Source organism: Budorcas taxicolor, chromosome 1, assembly GCF_023091745.1.
Source record: "Budorcas taxicolor isolate Tak-1 chromosome 1, Takin1.1, whole genome shotgun sequence".
NCBI classification, from domain to species: Eukaryota; Metazoa; Chordata; class Mammalia; order Artiodactyla; family Bovidae; genus Budorcas; species Budorcas taxicolor.
The window spans coordinates 55,274,216-55,286,225 of record NC_068910.1 but is presented as its reverse complement, the minus strand read 5'-3'; the positions used below and the strand labels follow the sequence as shown (position 1 = coordinate 55,286,225).

Below are 12,010 nucleotides of genomic sequence, written 5' to 3'. Positions count from 1 at the left end.
GATTCTCCAACCAAGATAAACCCCGAAACAAATTTCAAGTGTGCTTTAAGTACGCTCTAGGTTATAAATCACACGCTTGCATTCTCATACTACAGTAAGCATGAAATCGCATAGATCATCAATAGATACATATGCCTCCCTGCCTTGCCGAATCCACGCACACGCTTCTACACCAAGAGAGAGGCTAAAAGGGAACTTAGACTGGGCACCCACGATGATTCACCTGCAACATATGTGTTTATGAATCAGAAGAAACCAGAACAATTAAAATCAGATGATACCAGACTGAGCCAGGGCCCCAAGGTTCTAACCAGCAGAAAAGCGTTCCCAAAATGAAAGGATGGAGATTCACGGATGTTAATCATGAAAGCACAAATGCTGGCCAAAACTGTAGGGAGAAGAGACGGCCCCGATTCATATTCAATTTCCAGTTAAGATTAAAACTGTATTATGTGCTGACTTATCTGATTTTAACTTATATACCCATCTTGATTTCAAATTTTCTGAGATTAGATCATGTAAACACTTCTTTAAACAAAGGAAGAGTGAGGGCACAGTATCCCCAAACATAAAAGGGACTATTTGGTTGTCCTGATCCATGTCCGTGCAATGGTCCATAAAAGATGAACATCACCTTCTCATGTGCTTTTCTTAACAATCAGAAAGACAGAATGGCCACCATATTTTTCTCAGCTGTTAGCAATTATCCCCCACATCGCCAAACAATGTCTGATGCATTCCATCAAAGCCAACAATGTCCCTGGAAACATCATGATTAAATTCTCACACCATTAAGCTCTTGTTTCTTTTTGAGTCACTTACCGTCTAAAATGTGTTTTTTAGTACTTTCTCATTTGCACTGTATGACATGAAAGGCAAGCCAGATCCTGCCTGAAATGGCCCATGGAGGGCTTGTCTAGGCAAAGGCACAGGTAACTCTGTCCATCTCTCCCTATCTCTGCAAGCTGATCGCAGGTTCAAGGAGCGGTAGAGTATTTATATACTGGGTATGTGCTGTGCTACCTTGCAGGAGAATAAATGAGCCACGAATAAACAGAAAGTGACCCAAGGCAAAAGAAGATGCTGCAGGTAAGGACCCAGGTGGCTATGGCTTAAAGGTCATGATCATCCCACCTCCATCCAACTAAGCACAAATTCCAAGCACCTCGCTGTGGGAGACGGGCCTCCATCTGCGCCCGCCACTCATCCTACCCTCCGCACCGTCCCCCACCCCACTCTGTTGGTCTTCCACCACGCCTGCCTCTCTCGAGCCTCTGGGCCAGCACACTGTGATTCTTCCTGCAACCCGCCTGTCAGGCAGCTACTTACTATTCAAGACTCCGATCTTCTGACACACACACTAGGGTGATATCCTTTCTCTCTGCCTTTATAGGGTTTCTCTCCCTCTAGGCACCTATGAGTCCCTTTGTGATGATCTCTTTACTTGCCTGTCTCCTAGAATTCGAGATTCCCAGGATGGGGACCAAGTCCCTTACGTGTGTATCTCCTGGGCCGGGCATAGAGAGCACCTGATTGGAAAGTTCTCCCTTTTCTTCTAGAGGGCAAGGAGAAGGGATACCGTCTATCGAAGCTGTTAAAACTATCATTTATTTCCCCACTGAGCGCAGAGAGGGGTTTGTATATAGTAGCTGTTACTGCCAGGCCCATATAGCTAGCTCACTGTGCTGGAGAGGGAGCAGGCAGGGGATACAGGGATACAGGGCTCCTGACATGACGGGACCCAAGAACTTGCCCTTTACTTGATGGGCACAGAGTGCTCAGGGGATGCTCATTCAATTCAATCTGCACTCCGTCCATGCAGCAGGGAGGTGGGGTCACAGAAGGTCGACTTGGGAGACTTCAGAGTTCTTGGGAACGTGGGTTAGGAGGAGGATGCTCCCTGGCAGGGCCATGCTGGGGGAGGGGCAGGAGGGACACAAGAGGTCCCCAGCGCCCGAGGCCTCTCCTCACTCTGGATGGCCAGCCCTCCCAAGCTGTGTGTGAAGGTTCCCTGCAGCATATTCAGTTCGATGGTGAGCTGACATTCATTGCTGGCATCTCTTTCTTTTTTATCACATTAGTCCCTTGGGCAAAAGATGCAGGGTCTTTGTTGACAGAAAGAACAGAAAGGCTCACATTCACCAAGGGGAGCAGATTTAGACGTTAAGGTTACTTTCTAGCGAGGTGATTCAAACAGTCACAGACAAGCACCAGTGGAGATGAAGAAAGAAGCATTTCATCACGTGACATTAGCCATTGCCAGATCACATGCTCTGAAGCGCACCGAGAATTAGAACTTCGTATAAATTCTACAGCCACTTTGCAAACAGCACAATTATTTTGAATTTGTGTGTGTGTGTGTGTCAAGTGTGTTGGCTGGTCAAATGTAAACAGTGCTTACAACTGTTCGGCGTGTGCTTAGCTTTTAATATACTAAGAACCACCTCTCCAGAACTTCAAGAAGATCTTGCCAGTCTGGGATTATTTACAGGCTCAATAGACAACAGGCATCGGATCTGCTTCATTGGAAGGAAAGATGTAATGTGCTTATTACTCACCAAATGAAGTTTTGCCCAGAATTCAGGTCCTTCTTCCATCTGTCTGAGGCTTGGTGGAATGTACCAAAAGCAAATATTGGCATATTCAGGCTGAAGAGGAAGAAAGTTTGAAAGCTGTTAATTAATCTTAGAATGCTGTTCAACTCTAAGCTAGCTTCTCTGAGTCATCATATGTGTCTAACGTTGGTAATATCAGAATCTGATAGATTAGACATCCATCCTGCCTTACTTTCAGTACTTACTGGGAAATTTTCTTCTCCATTGGCGTACCCAGAGAGTGCTATTTCCTCTGGATACAGGATGAGCACAAGATCAAGAATAAACACAATTAAGTTAGAAGCTGACCCAATGCAGATCTAACTAATCATTTGTTATAGCGTCTGACAAGCAAACACCCAGAGGTGCCCTCATTTGTCCCTCTGGTGTGATCACTCACCTAGAGCCAGACATCCTGGAATGCAAAGTCAAGTGGGCCTTAGAAAGCATCACTATGAACAAAGCTAGTGGAGGTGATGGAATTCCAGTTGAGCTATTTCAAATCCTAAAAGATGATGCTGTGAAAGTGCTGCACTCAATATGCCAGCAAGTTTGGAAAACTCAGTAGCGGCCACAGGACTGGAAAAGGTCAGTTTTCATTCCAATCCCAAAGAAAGGCAATGCCAAAGAATGCTCAAACTACCGCACAATTGCACTCATCTCACACACTAGTAAAGTAATACTCAAAATTCTCCAAGCCAGGCTTCAGCAATACGTGAACCACGAACTTCCAGATGTTCAAGCTGGTTTTAGAAAAGGCAGAGGAACCAGAGATCAAATTGCCAACATCGGCTGGATCATGGAAAAAGTAAGAGAGTTCCAGAAAAACATCTACTTCTGCTTTATTCACGATGTCAAAGCCTTTGACTCTGTGGATCACAATAAACTGTGGAAAATTCTGAGAGAGATGGGAATACCAGACCACCTGACCTGCCTCTTGAGAAACCCGTATGCAGGTCAGGAAGCCACAGTTAGAACTGGACATGGAACAACAGACTGGTTTCAAATAAGAAAAGGAGTATGTCAAGGCTGTATATTGTCACCCTGCTTATTTAGCTTTGCAGAGTATATCATAAGAAATACTGGGCTGGAGGAAGCACAAGCTGGAATCAAGATTGCCAGGAGAAATATCAATAACCTCACGTATGCAGATGACACCACCCTTATGGCAGAAAGTGAAGACGAACTAATGAGCCTCTTGATGAAAGTGAAAGAGCAGAGTAAAAAAGTTGGCTTAAAGCTCAACATTCAAAAAATGAAGATCACGGCATCCAGTCCCATCACTTCATGGCAAATAGATGGGGAGACAGTGGAAACAGTGACTGACTTTATTTTTGGGGGCCCCAAAATCACTGCAGATAGTGATTGCAGCCATGAAATGAAAAGATGCTTACTCCTTGGAAGGAAAGTTATGACCAACCTAGATAGCATATTCAAAAGCAGAGACATTACTTTGTCAACAAAGGTTTATCTAGTCAAGGCTATGGTTTTTCCAGTAGTCATGTATGGATGTGAGAGTTGGACTGTGAAGAAAGCTGAGCACTGAAGAATTGACGGTTTTGAACTGTGGTGTTGGAGAGGACTCTTGAGAGTCCCTTGGACTGCAAGGAGATCCAACCAGTCCATCCTAAAAGACATCAGTCCTGGGTGTTCATTGGAAGGACTGATGCTGAAGCTGAAACTCCAATACTTTGGCCACCTGATGTGAAGAGCTGACTCATTTGAAAAGACCCTGATGCTGGGAAAGATTGAGGGCAGGAGGAGAAGTGGACGACAGAGGATGAGATAGTTGGATGGTATCACCGACTCAATGAACATGAGTTTGGGTAAACTCCGGGAGTTGGTGATGGACAAGGAGGCCTGGCGTGCTGTAGTTCATGGGGTCGCAAAGAGTCAGACATGACTGAGTGACTGAACTGAACTGAAAACTGATTATTAAGTTATCTCACACATCTTCTAACAACTTCTTCTCTACTTAAGGTAGCCAAAGTTGTCTTCTATTACCTGCTCTACTTGACGAATGCAAAATCACCGATTACCTGTGAGTTGATAAAATATGACATACTTGGGCTTCACTTAACCAGCCTTGCTATGACCCTGATCAATATAGCATCAGAAGAAGAAGAAAAAAAAAAAAAAGAACATCACCTCGACTCCTGACTCTCGAGTATCAGTATCGGGAAGGGTGTTAAGTCTACTAGAGACCTTGTTCGCAGTGTACACTAAGCCCCTGGGCTCAGAACCCCCAGAGTGCAATTCAGTCCATCACAGAAAAGGCTGAAGTACTGGCATTTTCAGAAGCATTTCAGGGGACTTCCCTGGTGGTTCCATGGTTAAGAGTCCACTTTCCAGTGCAGGAAGCATGGGTTTGATCCATGGTCAGAGCGTTCCTCCATGCCTTAGAGCAACTCAGCCCGAGAGCTGCAACTGCTGGGCCCACGCACCACAACGGAAGAGCCCACGTGCCTCCCCTGAGACCTGATGCAGCCAAATAAGTAAATTAGTTAATAAATTAACTTTTAAGAAGAAGCATTTCAGGTGATCTTAAGCGAGCTGCACATCATCTAGGTTTGAGAACTTCTGGGCTAAAGTGGCCCAGTTATTTTCTCCAGTAATCTGGTTTTCCATTAGACATACTTTGGTTAAACATGGAATAAGGTCTCACAATAGGCTTCGGGCAGCTGTTTTCACAGAGACATAAACACAGGGCCTGCTAGGGGCAATCACAGACTTGTACTCAATGACCAGGTGATAACAGACATTACCTTGGGGGCTGACAACTCAGACACACCAAGCTGTGCTCAGAAAAGACCATGGGTCATGCCCGCCCACCTGGCACCTTCCTCATCGCATTCTTCGTGCTGATAGTTTCAGAAATGACTTCCATTTTCCCACCACAAGCACAGTTTGTAGGTAATAACCAGTGTCAGCATAAAGTTTCAAAGTATTTCAGAGAGAGAGGAAACGGCTATCATCTCATCTCCTAAAATCAAAACTGGTACTACAGAGTTTGGATTTTAGTGGATTTTAAATTACAAGTGATAGCCCAGAAACATTCCCAGCTCAACAAGATAAGCTCTTGATCTGATCATCCTTTCACCTTTGAAGTCAGTAACGGGTTTATTGAATTTGATCAAAAAAAAGTCAAAAGATTTAAAAAAAGAAAAAAAAAGAAGGAGCTACAAGTCTTCAAAACAGAGAGTAGTTCAAAATGGAGCACTCTGTAATTCTAGTCAATTTCCACAAACATTATTCATGAGACTATAACAGTCTTTACAAATCTACACAATTTATACTTGGTTTTCTAATTTATGATTAATTTGGTTTTTCTAGACTAGAATGTCCTGACCTTCGAATTACTTAATCATCTAATGTGAACAAATCTGTTGTTGAATAAATAAAGTCACTAAGGTTGATTAGAAAGTAGAAAAAAATGGAGTTATTATCTGTCACTGGATTCTAGGAATTGGTGTCTTCATGTAAACGAAGGATTTTTTTCCAGATACCATTTATGTCAGTTGCCAATTTATTGCCTCTCAGCTCCAAATCCACCCTCTCTCTATGTCCTGCAATAATGGAGGTGGACACTATAAATATGTCTCCTTGCCGTCTGGTCCCATCAGAGAGTTTATCAGCAGAGGGTGCTGGAGGGACACGGAGAAGGAGGAGCAGCCTCCTCCCGGTCTCCTGGCTCATCTCACGGGGCTCCTGCAGTGGGTGGGGCTCTCGCCAGCAGTTTTGGTGACCAGAACCAAGTGTCCCCAACAGCATCCCCCAGCACTGCAGCCTGGGCTGGCTTCACCACGGCCTGGTCACGGGTAGGCGCCCATAACGGTTTTCCCTTGCACACTCTCCTCCAGGGATCTCATCAGGAAGGCCGCCAGCTAGGCCAACTTGCCCTGGATGGCCTGAGTGAATCCAAGATTGAGCAGTGCCCTGAAATCAGCGTGCTGCTCTCCAGCACTCCAGCTGGTGGATTCCTAGAGACCCCACCAGCCTGACACCTTGGGGGATGTGCCTGCCATCCTGTGAGTCACACACACCCTTCCAACCAAGTCTGGATCTCAAGTCTGGGTGAGGGCGGCCTCTTGTCTGATGCTCCGTCTCAATTCTAGAAGTGATGGCTGTTCTCCACATCATCTGCTATTTCTGTACTTTCAAAGGTCTTTTTCTCTCTTATGAGGCATCTCCCATGACTCCAATCCCCTGTTAATAATTCTTTTTTTATGGAACTCTTCACAAATCTACATATCATCCTTGTACTGGGACCACACTAATCTTTTCTGTATCACTCCAGTTTTAATATATGTGCTGTTAAAGCAAGCATGATAATTTTTTTTTTTTTTTAACTTGGCTACACTGGGTCTTAGTTATGGCATGTGGGTTCTGATCTAGTTCCCAGACCAGGGATCCAGCGCAGGCCCCTGCATCGGGACTGCAGAGTTTAACCCAAGCACTATAATTCTTTACATTGCATGTTCCCACTTCAAATTATTGTGCAGTTTTTGTCTTCTTGTTAGACACTAATCCATCATTAAATTAGCCCTTCCCTTTCATTTGCAGGGCGACATTATGGACCATTTTGCAGTAGCTTCCACCTGATTCCCTGGTGGCTTAGATGGTAAAGAATCTGCCTGGAATGCAGGAGACCTGGGTTCAATCCCTGGGTCAGGAAGATCCCCTGGAGAAGGAACAGCAACCCACTCTAGTATTCTTGCCTGGAGAGTTCCATGGAAAGGGGAGCCTGGAGGGCTACAAATCCCTGGGGTCATAGACATGACTGAGTGACTAACACATCATTAAATTAGCCATTCTCTTTTATTTGCATGGCAATATTGTGAATCATTTTGCAATCATTTCTATCTGCTATCACATCTGCTCAATATTTTATAATTTGGGACTTAAGCCTTTTGAATCACATTTTAAACTTTCTTCCTTCAGTCAGTTGCAGTCTAGATATTTCAGAAGTGACAAACCTGGGGTCCCTTTGCCCAGCCTCTTTGAGAATGGTGTGGCTTCAGTGCTATGACATTTGAAAACTGGTGAAGCCTTTTTGACATCTCATTTCATTGGAGGAAATTTGATATGCCACTTGGTGGAATACCTTTATGATAAATCATTCCTCAAATTATTAAAACTTGAAAAAAAAAACAAGTTTTTTAAAAAAATAAACAATAAACCTTGAGTATTCACAAAGAGTGTTCATATTGAATTTTCCTGTCTCTGCCTATGTAGCTTTTATTTTGTATAGAGTTTCTTCAAATGCCTTCAAAGCACTAAACTGTGTTATCAGAGTAGAATTATTCACATGCCACTTAATTGCCTACATACACGAAAGCCTGACCTCTTGGGTGTCTTAGGACCACATGTAGCCCATATTGTCTAACACTGTAACACTGAGAAGGCATAAGAAGGAATCCAAGTGTCCAGACCAGGCAGGTGATAGAATGGCACAAAGAGTCTGTAGCAGTGAAGGTGTCATCATCTTTTTAAAAAATTCATGAAGACATACAGAAGTGTCACAAAAGAAAAGATGGGTTCATTCTACCCTGATTTTCACAGAGAAAGAAAGGAGCTGTATTCCAAGAAATAAAGCCCGTGCTTTAATGTCAATTCCAGCAAGGATTATTGAGCAAATAACATGAGACTCTTGGGGAAAAAAGGTCAATGGTCAGCAAGCTGTAGCGGCTCGCATTCTCTAAAACTGAGTTTTGTCAAAAGAAACTATTCTCCCTTTCTGCAATACCATTAAGTCACCACCGCCACAATACCAATAAAAGCCAGCACTCTGCTTTTTAATAAGTATAACTGTAGAGTCTAGCACATAGGCCAAAATGATCAGTCATGCAAATACACAGTGGACAAGGGGGTCATGACGGATTTTATTTGACTTCAAGCTCACAAATTTTAAGTAACCAATTACACTACTGAAAAATTCCACAGACAGCACTTGGTAGCACGAAGAGCCTGGGTTTTGGAGTCACATGGATGCAGTGTGAACCCCAACTTCACCAGATCTTTGCTTGGACAGCTATCTGTCCAAGCTCTCTAAGCTTCAGCTTCCTAATCTATAAGATGGAGATTGCACTGTCTACCCCACAGAGTTGGCTTGACGAGTAAAGGGATTATTTCCAATATTTACCATCACATATGGCACACAGAAGGCACTCTCCTATGTAACAACTATTATCTGGAACTATACTGGTAGGAAAATTCATCCTCTTCAAGTGGATGAACAGCACCATTAAAATCTCTACTACGTGAGACACATCGTTGTGCTAGTTTCTGCCTATATATTAGAAGGGGACCATGAAAAAATCATAGCATGTCAGAAGAAGGGCAACTTACATGTTCAATTTAATAAGAAACAGAATAGAACTCAAAATTTTTCTATGTTCCAGATATAAAATGTTGAAAAAAGTGACTTACTATTAATGCTTATCTCTAGGAACTCCGACAATAGTAATCAAGCTATTAAAGATACAGGTGATCAAACTGCAGTGGGATGAGTACTTTAAAAGCACTTCCTCATAACCCAAGGAACGTTCCTGACAAAGCAAAGAAGGTCACATGTAGAGGCCAGTGTACCAGGGTGATGACAAGCGCTTGGGATGAGCAGGGGTCAGTGTGCGCTGAGGAAGGGTGACGTTGGAGACAGAGACAGGCGTCCTTTGTGAAGGGCTTCCTCATCAGCCATGCTGGGCAGAGGGGCTTCCTCCCAGAAGCAACTGCAGAGTTTCAGTCCAGGGCACAGATTTCATTTTATTAGAGAGCCCTCATGGTGGCTGCAGTGTGGAGATGGGCTGAAAGGTCTGAGACTGGAAGCCGGGGATGGGTCGGGAGACAGTGCCGACCTGGGGGAGCCTGAACTAAGGTGGCAGCTGGAGGAATGGGGAAGGGAAACAGCGAAGGCAGTATCAAGACTTTTTAAAGATGGATTGCTGCTGCTGCTGAGTCGCTTCAGTTGTGTTCAACTCTGTGCGACCCCATAGATGGCAGCCCACCGGGCGCCCCCATCCCTGAGATTCTCTAGGCAAGAATACTGGAGTGGGTTGCCATTTCCTTCTCAAATAAAGATGGATTCGAGTTCTAATAAAAGAGAAACTGGCTCATAGCTCTACTGGAAAAGAATTCCAAAAATTCATCTGGAAAATGAATTTATCCAACTGTTGATAAAGAAAATGGCTACACCTCAGGTTTAGAAATGATGAATTTGAGGCTTCTGAGAGAGTCTAATTGAAAATTTCAGGACGTACAAAGGACTAGCGTTCAGGAGACAAATCAAGGGTGGAGACATAATTGAGATGATTGATGGCAAAGCTCTAGATACGGATAAAACATTTCAGGTAGAGTATATAGACACAAGACAGGACCAAGACAGAAGACTGCAGAACACTGAAGTGGCGCCCAGATGAAGAAAACCGGGTTTTCTTATAGAGCCGGAAAAGAAAAAGTCATATGGAAAGGAGAAAAACTAGGAGAGCAACCTAAAGAAGCCAAAACAGGAGCAAATTTCAAGAGCGGTTAAGTGGATAATGGTGCAAAACGCTGCAGAAATCCAACAAGGAGATTAAAGAATGCGCATTGGATTTAGCATTTATAACACTGTTGTGATCTAATATAACCGTAAAAACTATGTTTAAAAAACTGTAAGTTGCAATCTGCTTGATACATATTGAATCCTAAGAGTAGGATGCAGTAACTATTAGAATACAAATAATTAGAGCTCCCTGGAAGAGGAATAAACTGTGAATTCTCTTACATAGGAAGTGTTCAGGCAGAAGTTGACTTCCTGTTACAAGAACTATCAAGAGAGGTTTCCTGCAGTGAGCAGGCAGTTGGCTAGATGTCCTTGAAGAGCCTCTGTAATTCGGAAAGTCGATAAAACCTGAATAACTCTTTCTAAGGCAGAACTCAGGAAGAGAAAAACAAAAAGTTGAATAATTAGGACTCTCCCAAGAGATCAAAATAAAATATGTGAATGATAGTATATACCTCTAGGAAACCATCTATTAGATCTTAGGTCCAACATAGAAAAATAGAATTTTCAGGGGCCTATGAATAATGCAGAATTCATTTGAAATGATACGTTTCCATCATCTTCAAGAACATATATATTATTTTTATTCTTTTTAGGAAAAGATATTCAAGTACTGGATATGCTGTTTGGTGGTGTTCATTTACAGTTTTTAATGTTCCACTTAACACTCTCACAGGGAAAAATATATAAGGCATGACAGACTTTGGTTTTTCGTAAATTGACAGTCTTGCATTTTATAGACCTGGGTTCCCATCAAACCTGTGGTACCTCTTCTCTTAAGTATGCCTTCAACTTATATTTAATCAACCCAAGGAAGGGTTTTTTTTTTTTTTAAACAAAAAGAGGCTAATCAACTTGACTCTTGTATGTGACAGTCATGGTCTCAACTTACTTTATTTCTCTAAATGGATACAGAGAAAAGAGGTACATACAGAATCCCTTGTAAGTAGGAACTCTGGAGGACCACTGAAGAAACCGTCTTTCCTGCTTTGGGGCCACCTGGCTCCCAAAGATGAAATAACCAGGGCAGGAGGCTGCCTAATGATTACAATCCACCTTAACTTTCATTACAAGGATGTGAATGCTTGCATTTCCCTAAAGCTGATGGCAAGAGGTTCCTCCCTCAAACTCTAAGCCTTTAGGAAGAATATATACACAACTTTTAAATCAGTTCATAATTTTTCTCATCACTTTTCCTCTCAGCTCTATCAAAAGGCCATGCAATTCTGAAGCGTACAGCACTTTCCATAAACCTTTTAGCTCCTACAACCAGAGAAATAAAGAAGGCACTTCAAACTTGAGAAAATAAAGAAGTAATTCAATCTCAAGAAAATGCAAGATGGTAACTCAAACTCAAGAAAATTAAAAATGTGGTTCAGACTCAGACTCAAGCCAGTCATACAGTTGTTGCTTCATCCTTACATGATACGTATGTATCTCCAGAAAATACAGACATTTTCTTCCCTTGATACAATGCCATTGCCATGTCTAACACAATTACTGATAATTCCTCCCAGTTCATATGAGAAATTCCCCAACTGTTTCAAAATTTACTATTTATAATTGACTCCTTTAAAATAGGATTCCAGTGTCTACCTGTTGCCTTTGGTTGTCCTGTCTCTTAGGTGTCTTTGATTCTGAAAATGATCATCATTACTTTCTCCTTTATTTTTCTTCATGCCACTGACCTGCTGAAACCAAGTCAGCTGTCCTGTGGAATGCTCCACATTCTAAACGTCTTCTAGCTTCTTTCTAGTGTTATTAGAAAGTCATTTAAATGTGGATTCTTCTGCTATTTTTGCAAGTCCCTTTCTATCTCTAGTTTTCAAGGGGTTTGAATTCTTAGAACCTTCTGATCTGATGTCCCCTTGCAGAC

The 12,010-nt window shown here is 42.7% G+C and overlaps 1 protein-coding gene and 1 non-coding gene across 2 annotated transcripts in view; both read right to left on the bottom strand.

The window, feature by feature from the left end:
* The window catches only part of GADL1 (glutamate decarboxylase like 1), a 190,970-nt gene that overhangs the window by 67,114 nt on the left and 111,846 nt on the right, over positions 1-12,010 (bottom strand). Inside the window, 1 exon segment of the mRNA XM_052636588.1 lies at positions 2,559-2,648. Within this exon segment, the coding sequence (XP_052492548.1) occupies positions 2,559-2,648 (90 nt within the window).
* LOC128058188 (U6 spliceosomal RNA) lies at positions 6,815-6,917 on the bottom strand. The gene has a single exon (XR_008200413.1). It is a non-coding gene; the product is annotated as a U6 spliceosomal RNA (small nuclear RNA).